The following is a 19,588-nucleotide window of genomic DNA, read 5'->3' on the forward strand; positions in this document are numbered from 1 at the left end:
GGGGCATAGAGGACCTACAATAATGTACAGTATTTGAAAAATAATGTGTTTTTTGAACATTAAAGCATGTCAACATATTCTGTTACACCAAATACACAAAATAATGATCTTTAAAAAAGCATCATATGACCCCTTTAAAAATCTTATCGCCGTTATTAAAAAAATTATATTGCGATATATATTGATCTTGAATTATTGTCCAGCCCTACTTTGGGCTTAAGCGTTTGCGTAAAAACCAAAGTATACTTTAAGCATGTGTGTAAAAACCATAGACTGTAAAAAAACATGGACGTAGTGTCCGTGACGTCACCCGTAGGTTTCTAAAGAGTGTTTTTGAAGCTCAAAGTGGGCGTAGCTGGCCGTCGCCATCTTGGCAGCGCGTCACTCCCGGATAATCGAAAATGGGCAGAGGCGGGAGCTGGTTGCTGAAACCACGCCCACCTAGCTCGACGGTGGTGAAAGCAGCGGCAGTCCACCTGTCACTCAAGTGGCCACGCCCTTAATTATGCAGAACTTTAAGGCTTAATATAATTCAAACGGATGAGTTATAAAAAAAATTCACCCCCTCACAGTTGTCATGAAGGGCAAAATTAGCTATATAGACCAAAATAATTTTTTGAACCAGGCTGTAAACGTTTTTTTCTGCTGTAAAGTTGGGCATTTTAACATGGGGAGTCTATGGGACTGACTCCCTTTTGCAGCCAGCCTCTAGCAGCTGCACATTTGACGAATTACAGTTTAAGTCACTTCCGTGTTGGTTTCACGAGAGAGACCGGAAAGTTGCCTCTTGGTAAAAATTGAAGTATACTTTGGATTTAAGCGTTTGCATAAAAATCGAAGTATACTTCAGGTTTAAGTGTTTGTGTAAAAAAACAGAAGTATGCTTTGGGCTTAGGTGTTAGCATCAAAATAAAAGTTCACTTCAGCTTAACCATGAGTAATACACTTCAGAAAATGTGAAAATCTAGCATGTCTATTTTAATTGCTGTTTTGTTTTTTTTGTTTTTTGAGGTACCTTCTCTTATAATATGACTCTTACATTTACAGGGACGGGACTACAGTTCGGACGACGAGGATATGACATAGCATGCTGAGATGTTTGACTCGCGCCAACATTGAGTCAGTCCTGTCCCAAAGTTCTTTACACTTGCTTTCCATGCCTCCATACCCAACAAGTATTAATCTTCAAGAGTGTGGGTTCAAGTGACATTCAACCCAGTTATCTACTCCGTTTACAATCTACACACTCTCCCAAATGTCTTACAGGTCAGTATTTGAGACTCTTAAGGACTAGTATTTAAACGGTATGGGGGCATGGAAAGGCCATGGTTAAGGAGACTGGGATTTGGCGCAAGATTTGAATGGGAAAGCCATTTTCAGACTGTTCCTCAGTCCCTTGCCTTACACTACCCATAAGCCTTTCTCCTACTCATAGACTACATAGAGTGGAGAGAGCCATGCTGAGAATCCTGGATTTTGCCCTCTCTTTGACATGGACACTACACACGCTGGACTAGCAGTGGAGATGATATCTCCTAAGGAGTACATGCCTACTGAGAGACTTGTGTGATTCTGTCCAGCTCATGCTGTTGAGACACAGTAGGTGAAAGCGTATGGACAGAAACACAAGGCCATTTCTAGCATTCCAATTGTTTTTTTAACAAAGTATTTTTCACCCACAGTGTATTATGTATATGTCTTTTTGACCTTTTTCTTTGAGTTATGTTACAACACTCAGGACAGCAGTGCTGTATGAATCATCACTAGATTTGTTGGTTAGATGAGGGCAGTGCAGTTCCTTCAGGGCCGGTCTTGAGGACGTGTTGGGTGGTGGAGATAGATCACAGCATCTAGCCGTGTTTAGAGATGCCAGTTACAGCATCTTAAAGGGGTCCTATTATGCTTTTTCACATTTTCAACTTTAGTTAGTCTGTAATGTTGCTGTTTGAGCATAAAAAAGATCTGCAAAGTTAGAAAGCTCAAAGTCCAATTCAAAAGGAGATATTTTATTTAACAGAAATCACTTTTCAAAAACTACAACAACAAGACTTTGTAAAAGAGCATAATAGGACCCCTTTAAGGTAATGTAGTTTTCAAATACTCATTTTACTCTATATAACAGGTGGATATCATACGTTCGCTTGACATTTATAGTCACTATTCCTGAGTTGAAAACCAGTACAAGTTTCAAAACCAGCCTTCAGGAAGTTTTACATAGATACGTTTTTATTACCAGGAAGTGCTTCTTCCTTTTACAGTATGACAGTAATTTGCCTTAAGCACACAGTGTTTTCTTTTCTGAAATGAGATACAACAGTAAGCCATTAATCTCTGTATTTTCACACTAAAGTGAACAGTATGCCACATGTATGCTTAAGTTCTCTATGTACACAGTTGGGCCAAACAAAATTGCCAAAAATGTGATGCTGAGTGAAAGAATAAATAAATACACAACTAACCAAGGAAAAGCATCAGGTTTATTGATGGTTTTTTTTTTTTTCATATAATGAAGTCAATGGGGTCCATTGTTTTGTATTTTTTACAGAAAAATTAAAAAGTCATTAAGTTTGGAACAAGGGGTGAATAAATGACAGGTTTTGGGAGAACTATTCCTCGGTTCACCCAAAAATGAAGATGCTCTCATCATTTACTCACCCTCATGTCTTTCCAAACCTGCATGACTTTCATTCATCTTTCAAATGCAAATGAAGAATTTTAATGAACCTGGGAGATTTTTGTCCCAAAACATTTAGGCTTCAAAAAACATAGTAAAAACAATCCACATGATTAATCCAAGTTTTCTGATGAAACCTGTTCGCTTTATAGATTTAATTAATGCTTTTATTCACACATAAACATTGATCGACACATGCATTGAGCACATCAAAAATGGTCAATGAAAGCTCAACTGAACTTGCTTTATGCATGAGAACCAATGAGGTTTGTTTTTGTTAGTCATGCAAGCACTTGAGTGACTCTTCAGAAGACTTGGTTGGATTAAACCACTCAATTCATATGGATTACTTTTTTCCGATGTCTTTATGAACTTTTTGAAGCATCAAAGTTTTGGTTGCACGGACTTTCACTGGAGGACAGAAATCTCTCAGATTTCATTAAAAATATCTTTATTTGCGTTTCAAAGATGAATGGAGGTTTTAATGGGTTTGGAACAACATGAGGGTAAGTTAATAAGGAGAATTTTAATTCTGGGTGAACTATCCCTTTAAGATGGATTTTATACAGGATTCAGATATCCATGTATTTTTCAGCTTTCTGTTTTTTTGTTTTTTTTCTCAGAATGTGTCATTTTACACATCTGACATTTCAAGCATTTGAGTAAAAAAAGAGCAGCTCAGTGGTGTTGTGTTTGTGTAATACATAACAGACAAAAGCAGCATGGATCCACTCATACAGACAAATACAGTCCATGTCTAAGCTGACCTTATAAATTCAGTCTCTCTCATCTTCAAAGATAAAATGAGTTCATAAATGTATTCGGACTGTAAGTACTACCCAATCCTCACATCTGGAGAGTTAGGAATCACAGTCTGTCTGTATCATCTGGGTGTTTCTCTCACGTCTGTAACCTCCGTTTGTGACGCTGTCTGCGGCCTTGGTCTTGAATGTCCACTGGAGGGTCAGGGGTCAGAAAGCCGTCACACAGTCTCTGATACACCAGAGTGGAGTCCGAAGCCACTGCACACAAGAGCATCGGGGCACCTCTGTCCAATATACACCGCAACCTGTGAGAGACAGAGGAAATCACATTATCATATGTGTTAAAGCATAATCACATTAAGGCTTATAAGGCAGGTATGAGACCTTGTTTCAACTTAAGTCATGTGTCCTTGCCAGATACCATCTTAACAACAACTTATGTTCGGTAATATTTGTTAGCGATATGAGATGTATATGCAAATCTGATGTATGAAAATTTGTTTTATGACCTTTTTAACTTTTTAAGTGTACATTAATGCTGTTAAGCATTATTAGTCAAGGGTTATTATTATTAAGCACTACCATACATTCTTTTTAAAAATAGTGTAGTTATAAATGTAACATTTTATGAGGGAAATATGTGAAAGCTACTGCAAGCTTTTTTTTCTTTTTTTTTGAATACCCAAGAAATACCATAGAAACATATTTCCTGCAAAATTGCCCTTTAGTAAACACAAAAAAAAACAGTTCCGTCTTGAGTGCGTTAGCCAATCAGAACATAGATGTAGCTCTCAGCCAGTCCTTAGAAGCCACTAACCAAACAGCTGCAAAGCAAATCACAACATTACAAACTTGTTTAATTAAAGGGGTCATATGATGCGATTTCAATTTTTCCTTTCTCTTTGGAGTGTTACAAGCTCTTGGTGCATAAAGAAGATCTGTAAAGTTGCAAAGACTAAAGTCTCAAATCCAAAGAGATATTCTTTATAAAAGTTAAGAGTCAGCCACGCCTACCTAAAACGGCTCGTTCTAATTCGCCCCCACATATCTATGTCACTATTTGGCCGGTTATGCAACTCTTCCACACATCTTCACGCAAAGAAAGAAGGCTTAACTTTTATTCTCGCTGTAGTATTGTTGCCGCCGCCATGTCGTGAAGGCGCTGTGTGCTTCGTTGTGAAAGCGAAACTACTTTGTTTGGCCTTCCAAAAGAGGACGATATCCGCTTCGTCATGCCTGGAGCTGATCCGTGCTGGTCGCTGAGGAAATACATCAACTTCGGGCTGTGGATCGCCGGATCGGCTTTCACCGTGGACGCAGCGGAGTCCAGCCCGGGGTCGTCACATGTGATTGCCGCAGGCATCACAGTATGGTGAGGGACGTAACATTTCCGTCACACGCTTGAGGTATTCGGCCAATCACAATGCACTGGATAGCTGGCCAATCAGAGCACACCTCGCTTTTCAGACCGATGACCTTTGTAAAAATCGACGCGTTTCAGAAAGGCGTGGCATAGAGGAGAAACAATAATGTACAGTATGTGGAAAATAATGTGTTTTTTGAACCTTAAACCGCATAAACATTTCATTACACCAAATAATGTTCTTTTTAGCAGCATCATATGACCCTTTTAAAACGAGTTGAATAAAAAAAATAAAAAAAAAGTATTTGAAAATGAGACAAAAAAAAAAGTACAAGACTGTGTACTTAATTGAGAGAAGGTAAAAACTGCAGTCCCATGAAGCATAAGAACACCCTGTCAATTATGAAACACTGCAGTACATCTGTCTAGTGTGTGCTCACATAGAAAAACAATGGAAAACGCATTCTGTGTGAATGGTCCCTTTGGGAAACCTGTTTGGAAACAGTTCTTTCAATTCCGTTGGTATCCGCCAGGGGCTGCATAAATCTGTCATGGAAGCTTTAACACACCATGGCTCAAAAGCTGCTGCTTAGTAATGAGAGTATTATAGTAAAAGCTGACTGTCTCCTACTCTCTGTGTTTGATGGATCTGTGTGAAGGCAGAGGGTAGACCATCTGGACTGTTTCTCCTTCCTTCTCTCGACCCTCCAACAGAACCGCCTGTAGCTCTGGGCAGGAAACTCCAACCACCTCTTTCCATTTACGCACTGCAAAATAAAAAACACAAAAGGGTTATCAATCATTTTATAAGCTTTATGTTCCACTTCTAAGTACTGCTGTCATTTCCTCACCTTCCGTCAGATCCATGTACACCAGGAAGGCAGCATATACTTGAGCACTGTCACCGACATCTAAATGCATCAGGTCTTGATACTAAAGAGAAGACTGAATTAAATTACACTTGTCCAAATATGCAGTGCATCAATTTATATTAACAGGAATGTTACTCGCTCTTACGACGGCGTGCTGCTGGATCCAGTTCGGAGGATCCGCTCGATTTACTTCGTCCATAATAATATTCAACTCTCCTCCTTTTATTTCTTAAACCGCAAACTGAATAAATGCACGACACAAAAACTGTTTACAGATTCACCACGTGCACATATATCCATCTGCACTCGCAAATTACGAATCCTACTACTGCAAAGGCATGTCTCATGAATATTAAACAAGCTGCGTGATACGCGTCCAATCAGGTGAGTGAGTTCATTCATTATGCAATATCCGAGACGTTCATTCGCCAGCTTAACTGGAGCGTAGCGTCTACCAGCAAATCAGCGTTGTCTACTGTGCGAACGTCATATGACGTAATTAATATTCATAAACCTTCGCCATAGTAGTGTTCTTGACCGCACAAATTATTCGTCTTAAGTGTTGTTTACGTCCGTTAAAAGGTAGCTCTAGAGTTAGACAATGAATTTATAGTTTTTGTATGGACGTAGCTGCTCTCAGACCACCGTCCAAAGCGGTTTAATGCTTCTCTACCCCGTGTACATGCTGATAAGTTTTTGGACACAACCAGATTGTTATTGTCCTCCCTTTATTTGAGTCCGTGTGGAAAACGCTACAGTATCTCAATGAGCCGACATTGAGTCTCTTTGATTTTAGGACAAATCTTACACATTGTCGGTCTTTTCAGCAGTCAAAAACACAATTAACCATTCAAACACTTTATTCGAATTTCAAAACGAATTACCCGCTTTACAATAACAATAACATACTTATAAATAATGTATGTTATTGTCTGCAGCTTAAAAAATTGACTTCTTACATTCTTGTCCTTTTATTGGTTCACATATACTATTAATATATATACCATTAATACACAATAGAAACAGTGTGAATATTTTGAAAACTGCCGTTCAAAAGCCTATCCAAAATACAGTATAAAAAAAAAACAGTAATATTGTAAAATATTATTGCAATTTAAAACTATTTTCTATTTTAATATACTGCAAAATGTAATTTATTCCTGTGATGCCAAGCTGAATTTTCAGCTCCAGTTTTCAGTGTCACATGATCCTTCAGAAATCATTCTAATATGCTGATTTGCTGCTCAATGAACATTTCTAATTATGATCAATGTTGAAAACAGTTGTGCTGCTTCATATATAACCGGGATACATTTCTTTCAGGATTCTTTGGTGAATAGAAAGTTCAAAAGAACAGCGTTTATTTGAAATGGAAATCTTTTGTAAATTATAAATGACTTTACTGTTACTTTTGAATAAAGTATTAATTCCATCTTACTGACCCCAAACTTCTGAACAGTAGTGTGTATCCTTATCAAGTCCTTACTAAGGTCCTGAGGCTCAGTGTGGCATCACAATATTCACTGTTGTATATATCAGATACGTCCAGACCACTTGAAAGTCTTCAGGAGCTGCGCAGCTGGTAACTGAATCTTCACTTCACTCTTAACCTTCTAAAACCACAACAAAGATGCAACACAGACAGAGTGCGTAAAAATGGGTACTTTTATCAACATATAGTTTATAGTTAACAGTGCATTAACTAATTCTTACCTCCTCCTTTTCTGTAAGTAAAACTGCACCAGCCAGTGCACAGCAAAGGGCCAGATAACTGTCAGTGCTACAGTGATAGGGGACATGGTTAAAGGCCACCAGGGCAACCTCTAAAAACCAGAATAAACACAGATGCGATTAATAATTTCTATTAATATAAAGTGGCATTTCAGACAATGACATTCCAAGTATTTAAAGTAACATAAACAGACCTTTTTTGGTGACTTATAGAGTGCTGAGTTTTGAGAGCAAGGATTTCAGCCTAAAACAAAACAAAACATAAGCAAATAGATTAAGTATCAACTGTAACTGTACTCAAGGTTTTAATAGCCATTTAAAGGGATAGTTCACCCAAAAATGGCAATTCTGTCATTAATTACTCACCCTCGTGTCGATCCAAACATGTAAGACCTCCGTTCATCTTCGGAACACACATTAAGATATTTAATATTTAAGATATTTACCGATCTCCTTGCTATGTTTCTGGACCTTGATCGTGGTAGTTACCTTGCGGTCTATGGGAGGGTCAGAAAGCTCTCAGAATTCATCCAAAATATCTTAATTTGTGTTCCGAAGATGAACGGAGGTCTTACGGGTTTAGAACGACATGAGGGTGAGTAATTAATGACAGAATTTTCATTTTTGGGTGAACTAACCCTTTAAGTTTTTTGTGGTATTTACTGTAAAAAGCTAAAATCTGATTTCAGAACATACACTGCCATTCAAAAGTTTGGGGTCAGTATTTATTTTGTTATTTTGAACTTTCTATTTATCAAAGAATCCTGAAAAATGTATATGACTGTTTCCACAAAAAATACTAAGCAGCACACAACTGTTTTCAAATTTGTTATACTGTAATAATGAGGAATGCTTCTTGAGCAGTAAATCAGCATATTAGAATGATTTCTGAAGGATCATGTGACACTGAAGACTGGAGTAATGATGCTGAAAATTCAGCTGCGCATCACATGAATAAATTACATTTTACAATGTATTAATATATAAAGTTCTTTTTAATAACATGTAAGACCTCCATTCATCTTCGGAACACACATTAAGATATTTAATATTTAAGATATTTACCGACCTCCTTGCTATGTTTCTGGACCTTGATCGTGGTAGTTACCTTGCGGTCTATGGGAGGGGCAGAAAGCTCTCAGAATTCATCCAAAATATCTTAATTTGTGTTCCGAAGATGAACGGAGGTCTTACGGGTTTAGAACGACATGAGGGTGAGTAATTAATGACAGAATTTTCATTTTTGGGTGAACTAACCCTTTAAGTTTTTTGTGGTATTTACTGTAAAAAGCTAAAATCTGATTTCAGAACATACACTGCCATTCAAAAGTTTGGGGTCAGTATTTATTTTGTTATTTTGAACTTCCTATTTATCAAAGAATCCTGAAAAATGTATATGACTGTTTCCACAAAAAATACTAAGCAGCACACAACTGTTTTCAAATTTGTTATACTGTAATAATGAGGAATGCTTCTTGAGCAGTAAATCAGCATATTAGAATGATTTCTGAAGGATCATGTGACACTGAAGACTGGAGTAATGATGCTGAAAATTCAGCTGCGCATCACATGAATAAATTACATTTTACAATGTATTAATATATAAAGTTCTTTTTAATTGCAATAATATTTCACATTAGTGAAGTAAAAATGCAGCCTTGGCGAGCAGTCTAGGCTTGTGGTTTACATGTATTGAGGCCATATTTTGGTGCTGGTCTTACTTGTGATGCTGTGAGAAGCTCCAGTGTGGTCAGTCTGTGCAGCACATCCTGCATATTGTCCTGTAACTCTGACAATATCACAGCGATCTGTGGGTTAAGCGCCTGCTTGTCCGCTCTCTCTTCAGTCTCTTCAGTCTCACAGCACTGACCATTTCCTTGGCAACTGCGCTCTGATAAGTTCTCATGTTCATCAGGTAGGTTAGTTCCTGTTAACTGACAACCTGAGAATATATGAAATATAAATCATCCATATATGCTTCAAATGGTTTCCAGATCAAACATGGAGTCACAAGAGTGTATCTCCAGTAGAGAATCTCTGCTGCTGACATGGTTACATAATTAAACACGGCATATAATAAAATTGGCATGAAACAACAACAACATTTTAAATACTTTAGCCCTATAAAGCCTACTTTATCATATTCGATACACAAATTCATTTGGCCTCCAAATTATCAACATGATCAAAATAATAACTTTTCTATTGTTATTAATATTTTAAGACGAACATTTAGTAGACTGAAGCAACTTAGGTTTACTTGATCATCCATACACCATTATTTAGAAAAAAAAAACATGTTAAAAATGTTAGTATCAAATATGATCCAGTTTGATTTACATCAAAAGCCATCAGAATTACATCTTTCATTTTGACCATATAAATACCAGCAACTGCACCAAAATTCATATTTTTGCACAGTTTGACCCTCTGAATTGATCCCTCCTCAAGTATGAGCTCCATATTCTCACAATATCCAGAGCCATAAAATCCAGATGTATTTAAATATGATATATTTGATAGATCATATTTGATACATCTGAATTGTATTCATTTTTATGTATCAATATATCAAACATTTTTAGATTTTAATTAAAGTTTCAATAAACAAACAAACAAAAAAAAAGTCTGACTTATTTCATTGGCCTTACAAGCTCATAGTGATGAAAGGAAATAAATGCCACAATGCAATAGCAATAGAGGCTTGCCTTATTAGGAAATGATTCCTAGCAGAAGTATAATAGTATTCACTCGCATTGTACGTTTATACAAATGCTGGTGGAAAATTGGCTTGTTGATCACATTATTGCTTGTTGACGTCACGGTGCTCAAGACTTATTCAAACACTGACTCGAGCCCAACCTCTTCCACTGCCTGCTGAGATTCTGTCAGTTCGGACCGGTCCAAGTGTCGGTGGGTGGGGGACGGGGGGTGTAGCTCCCTGTGGCTTTCCATCCTGACTCCCACACTGAGGCTCTCTGTTTCCCCCTTGTTGCATGCGGGCCCCAGCCACGCTCACATCTGCCAAATGGACCCTGGGAACTCCCGAACCCTAGGGAAAGCATCACATACTCCCATTTATACCGCTCTGACATGACAAACAAATACATTTCTTCCTTTAGTTCTCGCTCTCTTTCTCTCCAAAAATGTCACAAGCCTATCCTAACTCTGTATTGATGGACTGCAGTTGATGTCACTTAATTCATGGTCTTGCCAAGCATTTCGAGTCATACTTGTTTTTTTGCCAAGGACCACTTAACACTTTCAAATCTCTGGTGATGTATGATGCATCGGAGTGACCTCATAACATGATGGATTCTATGGACTCAACCCAGATTATAAATCACATTAATGATTGTTGTTTCAAGGGTTTGTCTGAATTTGAAGACTTCAATACTAAGGTCAACATGAAAGTGTTTAATAAGTTAAGCAGCTTATTAATAAGAACACTGAAAGAACTCAAAATGAGCATTATACTATAGAGTGAATTTCACAAATCTCACACATGTCCAGGTCACACTGAACCTCAAAATTAAAAGAAAAGGTAATCCTATTTAAGCCAAAAATCTTAGGACAATTTTGAATATTTTTAGAACCTGTTCTTTTTGTAGTTCCAAATATTCATATACACTAGATTTGTTTGCATTATATTTATATACAAATATTTTTATATTCTTACAAATGATTATTACTTTAAATCAATTTTAATAAAATCTATATATATATATATAAAAATAAAAATAAACTGAAAAAAATGTTGACAATAATAAGAAATGTTTAAGAAATCAGCATATTAGAATGATTTCTGAAGGATCACGTGACACTGAAGACGTAATGATGCTGAAAACAAATAGGAATAAATTACATTTTAAAATATATTAATAGCAAGAGACTTCTTTCAAAAACATTAAAAAATGATTTCTGACTCGAGCCATAAAATTACTGCAATACAATATTTTTTTTAAATCATAATAGAATTGTTTTACAATTGGATTTATTTTAATTATGCAAAATGTATGTTTTTCTTTTATTTATTTTCAAGCTTCTTGAGCCTGTGACAGACTTGAAAACATCACTGGAGACTGTACCTTCTCTTGTGTTGCTGGATTTTCCATCGAGTCACTGTACATCTCATCGTCTGAGTCATCTGCGTGATATTTGGTGAGAATGATGTCATCAAATCATATTTTTCAAACACAGATTATAACAGACACGCCGTTTACTTTATATGCCAATGTAGTTTCATTAAATGACTGCTAAATCTTAGCCCCCAAGTTTTAGATGGGATAAACCGTATACCTTGGGCCTAGAAATGGAATTAAAGACCAGAAACTATACCATAAGTCAATTCCTCCTCTTCCTCCCCCGTGTTCAGAGAACTATGAGCGTCATCGGTTGAGGAGGACATGCTGTTCTCCTCACTTTCATTAAACACTGATGAACCTCCTCTCCCTGCTCCAAATGTGCTCGAGTCTGCAGAATAGAAAAGAGCTGAGAAGTCCTCAAATACAGTGTTATGAATCATTTCAGATCACCGTCTTGAAAATAAAGACACAAAGTTGTTGCTGTACCTTTCCTCCGCTTCTCCATCTCCATCTCATCTTCCTTATTTTCCCCATTAATTTCACTTTCCCCCTCTTTAAGTTTCTCAGCATCATCATCAGTTTTTTCGGCATTAGTGTTTCCTGTTTCAAAATTAATTAAAATATGAAATGTTGATTAAACAGGCACAAATAAGGACAAATCTTATGGTTAAGTACTTGAAATGCTTCTAAATAAAGTACCTGTGGATAAGGGTGCTGCTTTACTGAATGCATCATCTTCATCATCTTCCGCCACCATCTCATAAAATGGGTCAAGAGCGTCCATTAATTCTGCCATCCTGTCTGTGACCGGGAGGGTTTCAATTATCTATGATAAAACATTTGATTGTTTCTGGTTTAAACTCTTTTTAGTTTAGTTCGATAGAGCTTCATCTCTGCAATCTATACAACTACCAACCTGCTGTATTTCCTGAACATATTCCATCATGGCTTGGTCCTTTGACATGTTTCCCAAGGTTTTCCATGCCTCCCTGCAAAGAACACACATGTGTTTGGGTTTAATATTCATATTTATATTTACAAAAACTAAACATTTCAATTGAATAGATACACCATATTCAAAATGGGCATGTAGATTTAAGTTAAAAATCATCTATAAAAAAAATAATAATATTTTGGTGATTGATATTTACCATTTAGCTTTACCAATAGGATCCCAAGAGTTGGGTTTCGGGGTGTTACATGGTCCTGCTGTAGCTTGTTTGTAGTAACTGTAGAACATAACCAGCATATCATCAGACAGGTCATAGGAGCCTGTGTGAAATGAGGAAAGAATTATTAAAAGAAGATATTTCATTGTTATTTAAAAAGAAAACCGTGTAGTTCAATACTTGACACTGATGTTTAATACTTAATATAGAGGTATTACCATCTTCAGGTAAACTTCGGATCACTTTAACAGCCGCTTCAAACCTCCTCTGAATGGATTTGGGATCTTCCATTGCCCTTCGTGTCATGCACAGGTCTACATCCTGACTGACAGAAAATGCAATAAACATTTAACCAACAGACGTGAACCAATAAGCATATCATGTTAACAAGGTAATAAATTAAATGCAGACTTAATACTTATTTAATATGTTAACTGTATATTGCACACCTTCGGTTAATTAGTAATATCAGGTTAATTAATTAACCTTTAAAAATAAAAAAATAAACCTTTCGCCATACTAAGAAATTACTGTGTAAACTCTTTTAAAAATGCTCGAAATTTTAGGACACTGAACAACAAAAAGCAAAACACCGCATCAAATATTACCACTCACCTCCTGTGTTCGGTCCATCTGAAAAAAACTGTTCAGTGCGTCCTAGGTATTAACTGAAACAGATGCAGTTCGGGTGATGTAGTTTTCAATGACGCCAGACCCAATAGTGATGAATAGAATGTAGCGCGCCTTTATCCTACATGATCCACAATGCCTTGCGAAAGGCTATTTAAACGGATTTTGCTCATGCTGAGATTTTTAGCAAGAAGCTGTCCATTTTATGAAAAATCAGAATAGATCGATTCAGAATATACAATAGGTTTATTATTTGTAATAATACACATCGGCTCCGTCAGTTACATTTTCTAGGTCTTTGATGCTGTTTACTTGTAAGGCTGTGGGTGTTTTGGCTTTTAAATGATTGTACGTCAGTTGTAGTGCTTAGTGCGTATATTGTTCATAACTTATTGTCGCATTATTATTACTTTATTTTATTATACCAATATTTGTATAGCATTCCCTGTTGAAAAAAACAGCATATGCTGGTTAGGTATGTTTTGACGCTGGGATGCTGGTTTAAGCTGGTCCTTTGCTGGTTTATGCTGGTTTAAGCTGGTCCTTTGCTGGTTTAAGATGGTCATTTTGCTGGTTTATGCTGGTCATGTGCTGGCAAAGGACCAGCATAAACCAGCAAAGGACCAGCTTAACCCAGCAAAAGGACCAGCTTAACCCAGCAAAAGGACCAGCTTAAACCAGCAAAGGACCAGCTTAACCCAGCAAAAGGACCATCTTAACCCAGCAAAAGGACCATCTTAAACCAGCAAAGGACCAGGATAAACCAGCAAAGGACCAGCTTAACCCAGCAAGAGGACCAGCTTAAACCAGCAAAGGACCAGCATAAACCAGCAAAGGACCAGCATAAACCAGCATACCAGCGTCAAAACATACCTAACCAGCATATGCTGGTTTTTTCAACAGGGTTATCATCACGGTATTGCATGATTAAATTATTTTATATTATGAAAAGCCTAGGATTACCTCTAAAGAAACTTAAAACAGCGGCACATTCTTAATGTCTAAAAAACATTGCCCGCAACGGTGTACAAAAACTCATTAGTCTTAATACAGCCCTCGGTGCAACTCTGCTGCTTGTCCAATGTCACATTCTGGCCAGAATGCTGTTGTAGAAAATCGCGGCATTTCTCATCGCTGAGAAATCGTACTCCTCTCCCATTGGCCAATAACGGATTCTCAGAGCCGAACAGCCAATCACAGCCCAGTGCGTAAAGCGCTGCGTTGAGAATCGTCGGCCTGCTGAAAAAGAGGAGCCAACGGGAATCCCACAATGCCAGGCGAGGGACCTCCTGTCGGAGAGTGAAGCTCCGCTGGTTTCAATGAAAGAGGGGGAGAAGAGTAATGCAGAGGGATGTAAGATGGCAGAGCTACAAATGTTGTTAGAGGAAGAAATTCCGGCTGGAAAAAGAGCCCTTGTAGAGAGCTACCAAAACCTTTCAAGGGTCGCGGAATATTGCGAGAACAATTATGTGCAGGTACGGATCGAAGAAATTACCTTCTCCTCTCATGTATTGTCTGAATCAGTGTGGATGTGATTGAAATGCGAGCACTGCAAATGTAGCGTTACAGAGGATCCTCATCAAAACGCGTACGAGGGCGCATCGAGGCGTGATATCTTCCTTGAATATGAATGCTGAGCGTTTGGATTTGGACGATATTTGCGTTGTTTAAGGCTGATGCACGCAATGCACGAATTCACTTTCGGAGGGTGTGTCAGAGACGTGCCGCTTTCGCTACGATGGATGGAGACAGATCTTTTACAAAACCAAAATATAATAGCTTAATGGTCAAAATAGCGCCTCAAAGATTGTTAGAAAACCAATCTAGTTTTACGATATCTAATAGCATATTGCAGGTCAAGCAGCGTCAATGTATCGACTGCAAATGTGTTTGAAGCCAATACGTCATTTTTCGAACTAATACGTCATGCTCTGGATGTTACAGTGTTTCGTTTGTTCGCGGGGTTCTGCTGTTCGCTTTCTTTTGAGGTCCAGACGGCTGGCATGCCTCTTGGGTGACGGTGTGAATGTGATGAAAGCCCAGATATTCGATATTCATTTCAACCTCTAAACGCTGTTGAACTTCATCCAGGTTTTATATGCCGGTGGAACGTGGAATAAAAGCGTTTCACCACCAGTGCAGTGAATATCAGTTACGCGTGTGTGTATTGCCTGTGAGGTAGAATGGCGAGACGCGTAGACGCGAAATGTCGGTGATGGTGTGAATTAGTTATTGCTGACACACCTGTGTGTTAATGTGTCTGTCTCTCACTCAAGCCTTTTCACTCACACACCGGCAATAAAAGCACATGACAGCGAGAGAGAAACATTGGAAACATTGCTTCAGATGTCCAAATGTTGCAGTATATTCTTTCAAAGTAAATGATAATCCTAGAAGTTCATTTAATATAGTGATCTTTTGTTATAATGCATATCTATTGTTTTATTAAAGCATGTGTGTGACATTCTGCAGTGACGGTGAGTGGAATAAGAAAGAAATGATCATTCCTTTGAATGATTTAATCATAGGTTCATGTATCACCAAAGGGACATTTAGGTTGATGATGATCAGTTGTTTAGTTAAACCTTACCTTAGTATTTGTTTAACCCTCAGTTGGACTGACAGAGTTTAGACGCAGACCAGCTTTACCTGATATTAGGTCTGAAAGAAATAACATTCTCTTTGAAATTCATCTTGGTGAAATCTCTGATCGGTGGGAATGCCATTTGATTTGATTTCATCTCATAGCCTAGTTTTTGTTTATCTCTCCCTACCCATAAAGCCAGCTGTCCGCAGACCATAACTCAATACTTCATATAGATTCAAATTTATTGAACTTAGGAAAAGCAATATAAATGTATGAGGAAGAGCTTTGTTTAAAAAAAAAAAAGTAGTTCGGTTTCACAGCTCTGTCCCTACTTTTTGTCAAAATGATAAATACGGCTTTGTTTTGGGGAAGGTTTTGGATTTATTTGGAAATATATAGCAATATTTTTTTGCTGATAAAATGATTGGACATTTCATCATTATATGATCTGACATCAATTCTCTTAGCCAGCAATATAATATTTGCCGATACCTTAGACCATGATGCGATATGATTACAATTTGATTTGATTCAAAGGCCTTCAAAATGATATATCATCCAGTTAGAATTTTTTAGCCTATAACTATACACATTATGAGTGAGTGAAGTGACATGTGGCCAAGTATGGTGACCCATACTCGGAATTTGTGCTCTGCATTTAACCCATCCATGTGCACACACACAGCAGTGAACACACACACACCCGGAGCAGTGAGCAGCCATATTGCTGCGGCGCCCGGGGAGCAGTTGGGGGTTCGGTGCCTTGCTCAAGGGTCTCACCTCAGTCATGGTATTGAGGGTGGAGGCTGGTTATTCACTCCCCCCACCGACAATTCCTGCCGGATCTGAGACTGGAACCTGCAACCTTCGGGTTACAAGTCCAACTCTCTAACCATTAGGCCACGACTGCACCAAAATGTATACAAAATTAATATAAAATAACTATTTAATTGAATTCTCTGACAGTTGCAAATCCTATATCCCAGTTGGGACGTGCATAACAAAAATACATGTTAGTTTTCTAAACAATGTAGGAAAATTAATTTAAAAAGCACATGAGATTATCAGGCATCTGTTGACCGCTCATTATTGCCTTGTGTAATGAAAACAGTGACAACAGTCGAGAGTTTTTCAGACTTCTGTGCTCTAAAGTGTGCAAATCTTATAGATTTGAAGTTACAACCTTAATGTGAGACTAGTTTTTGCCTCATTTTTCACATTTTTGCAGTATCACAGTATGGCTATAATACACTGGTATATTCTGACTAATAAAAAGACATTTTAATAATACATTTAGAAAGATACAAAAAGTATGAGAGCAAAAATGTTGGGAATCTAATGATATGTTTTGCATATTTAGTGGAGAGCCTCTGTTTTTGAACCTTCATGTGAGTTGATTTAGCAACGATACATTCTCAGATATTCACAGAGGACTCATGAGAGGACTAAATGATTCAAAGATGTTTCTCTTGTGGCTTTGGTGGGTGTCTCGTTCTGGTCCAAAGCAGGGCTCTCTGGCACTAGACAGAAGTTAGTCATATCTTGCACCCTGCCCTTTGAATCAGTATTAAAACCATTTGTGACTAAATTCTAGAATCATGTGTCATGCAGAATGAATCATGGTTTAGTAATGTGTTCATTTGGGCATGACAAAGAATTTGTACACTATCTTCAAAATTTAGGGCATTTTTTCTTTTGAAAAGAATTGATACTTTTATTTCGGAAGGATGCTTTAAATTGAGTAGAAATGAGAGTTAAGGTTTCTTTCCCACCAGATGTTTTTTTTTTTTTCAAGAAATTATTACTTTTATCCTGTAAGGAGTCTTTAAATTAATCAAAGTGACAGTAAAGGCATTTGTAATGATAAAAAATTACCATTTCACACAAATGCTTTTTGAACTTTCTCTATTCAATCCTGAATGCATCAGAGTTGTCGCAAAAATGTTAAGCAGCACAACTATTTTCAACATTGATTACTATTAATAATAATAAATGTGTCTTGAGAAGCAAATCAGCATATTAGAATGATTTCTGAAGGACCATGTGACACTGAAGACTGGAGTAATGATGCTGAAAATTCAGGAGAAATAAATTACAAAATGTATATATTTTTTTTAAATGTCAAATCAAATTTAAAATGTACTACTTTTTCAAAATAGTACTGGTTTCACTAGCCTATATTTTAATCATGTAAATGCAGTCTTGGTGAGCATAAAATATACCATAAAAACAATTTACAAACCCCAAACTTTTAAATATCAGTGTACATTTATAAATATGAATAGGAATCGTAGTCAAGACTTGTTATGACATTTTGGACATAATAAGTGAAAGCCCAGCAGTACCTGATAAATGATCACGTTATTAATTATTCAAACATATTGCTTTATGCCATCTAAATCATAAGTCATTCATTGTTTTAGAGCTGTTGGGCAGCAGTCTAGTAGGACATTGTGGAATATCATCACAGCCAGGACATTCATGTGTCCATTCATCTGTATTTCCCCTGTGGCGACAGACACATGGTCTTGAGAACAGCTGAGAGGGACTGACGTGTAGAGGCAGGTGGTGTTTGAAGCAGACCTGCATGCTTGTTGCAGGCTAATTGTTAACAATATAAGATTAGAGTCAGCTCTATGGGTTTCATGTATACTCGTCAGCTATAGTATTCATGTCACAGTATTCTGACATGGTCACAATCAGTATGCTAAAGCTAATTCTTTTAAATTTTTTTGTTTAAGTGATTGCAGCAGAGAATTCATTGCTATTCATAATTGGTAGATGCAAGACCAAGAAGATTTGGTAACCATGCAGCAAAGTGCTGCTTACTATTGCTCATATTTGAGGTTAGGGATTTGAACAAACCCATATATTTACATTAAAGGAGTGAAGTGAGCCATATTTATGGACCAGAATCACAGAGACTTGAAAAGTGGGCTTGTTTTTGACTTTTAAGCAATGGGCGACCACATAGAAATGTGCTAAAATCATATAAAACATTATTTCCATATGTTTAATGTCTTTAAAAGGCAGAGTGAGAAGTCCACATGTGTTTAGTTTTAATGTTTGCTCATGTCTGTGATGCTAAGCTAACTAGTAAGTCACTGATGAAACAGGAAATTGTTTGAAATGTGAAATGTTTAGAATTTCAGCAACAATAAGAAATGGATTATCGCTAAAATGTTATCTCAGTTGCATCATGCTCTTGTCTGAAAACTGTTTAACTATAGTTTTTCATTGCCTGCTGGTTTCATCAGATTTTTTTATGATCATTTGTCACATTAGTTTACAGAATTTCCTGCTTTATTACATGACTGTATAAAATACGTCTTATTGGTCATTCACAGCATTCTGTGGTCAAGTTTTTGTATAATGACTGCTAAACCACCTGTCTCATATTTGTCATATCACACTGCAGTCACTTTCTTATTTCTTCTCAAATCAGTATATTACTGGGGTCTTGATTACTTTTTTATTTATTTATTTATTTATTTTTATTTTTTTTTTGCAATAATATCTGCTGAATTTATGTCATCCCTTAAAGGGTTAGTTCACCCAAAAATGAAAATTAGCCAATAAATTACTCACCCTCAAGTCATTCTAGGTGTATAATATGAGTTCAGCGTTACGCATGCACGGTCAGAAGTGACGAACGCGGAAGAGCAAGGGAGAGATCAAAACAAAACAACGGTCACTAATTAGAAGTACAAAAC

At 37.1% G+C, this 19,588-nt stretch overlaps 4 protein-coding genes across 13 annotated transcripts in view; 2 read left to right on the forward strand and 2 right to left on the reverse strand.

The window, feature by feature from the left end:
* LOC107681835 (uncharacterized protein C1orf21 homolog) overlaps nt 1-1,942 on the forward strand; it is a 12,531-nt gene extending 10,589 nt beyond the window's left edge. For all 3 annotated transcript variants that reach the window (XM_016478187.1, XM_016478185.1, XM_016478186.1), the window contains exon 6: nt 1,048-1,942. In XM_016478187.1, the coding sequence (XP_016333673.1) occupies nt 1,048-1,086 (39 nt within the window). In that variant the 3' untranslated portion in view covers nt 1,087-1,942. The remainder of the gene's footprint in view (nt 1-1,047) is intronic.
* Nucleotides 1,943-3,267: 1,325 nt separating this feature from the next.
* Nucleotides 3,268-6,076, reverse strand: LOC107681748 (tRNA-splicing endonuclease subunit Sen15-like). Its single transcript, XM_016478071.1, has 4 exons — nt 5,819-6,076; nt 5,653-5,734; nt 5,433-5,568; nt 3,268-3,743 (listed from the first exon to the last, which is right to left on the reverse strand). Exons 1-4 carry the CDS (start codon nt 5,870-5,872, stop codon nt 3,575-3,577), a joined length of 441 nt encoding a protein of 146 aa, XP_016333557.1. The 5' UTR covers nt 5,873-6,076; the 3' UTR covers nt 3,268-3,574.
* Nucleotides 6,077-7,080: 1,004 nt separating this feature from the next.
* Nucleotides 7,081-13,485, reverse strand: acbd5b (acyl-CoA binding domain containing 5b). 7 transcript variants are annotated; one of them, XR_001633289.1, is made up of 13 exons: nt 13,274-13,485; nt 12,877-12,979; nt 12,641-12,761; nt 12,406-12,478; nt 12,213-12,315; nt 11,976-12,089; nt 11,743-11,895; nt 11,493-11,551; nt 10,267-10,456; nt 9,126-9,346; nt 7,599-7,648; nt 7,387-7,496; nt 7,081-7,286 (listed from the first exon to the last, which is right to left on the reverse strand). XR_001633289.1 is itself a non-coding variant. In XM_016477995.1 (12 exons), the coding sequence occupies exons 1-12, from the start codon at nt 13,289-13,291 to the stop codon at nt 7,383-7,385; spliced, it is 1,323 nt and encodes a 440-aa protein (XP_016333481.1). In that variant the 5' UTR covers nt 13,292-13,485. The 7 variants fall into 7 exon arrangements, 1 of the variants encoding a protein (XP_016333481.1); XR_001633290.1 differs by having other exon boundaries at nt 11,976-12,041; nt 12,189-12,315; XR_001633291.1 differs by having other exon boundaries at nt 11,743-11,877; nt 11,976-12,041; nt 12,189-12,315; nt 13,274-13,484.
* Nucleotides 13,486-14,213: 728 nt separating this feature from the next.
* Nucleotides 14,214-19,588, forward strand: part of LOC107681778 (abl interactor 1-like) — a 20,184-nt gene continuing 14,809 nt past the window's right edge. For both annotated transcript variants that reach the window (XM_016478102.1, XM_016478103.1), the window contains exon 1: nt 14,214-14,763. In XM_016478102.1, the coding sequence (XP_016333588.1) occupies nt 14,608-14,763 (156 nt within the window). In that variant the 5' untranslated portion in view covers nt 14,214-14,607. The remainder of the gene's footprint in view (nt 14,764-19,588) is intronic.

Source organism: Sinocyclocheilus anshuiensis, unplaced genomic scaffold (genome assembly GCF_001515605.1).
Source record: "Sinocyclocheilus anshuiensis isolate Anshui unplaced genomic scaffold, SAMN03320099.WGS_v1.1 scaffold436, whole genome shotgun sequence".
Lineage (NCBI taxonomy): Eukaryota > Metazoa > Chordata > Actinopteri > Cypriniformes > Cyprinidae > Sinocyclocheilus > Sinocyclocheilus anshuiensis.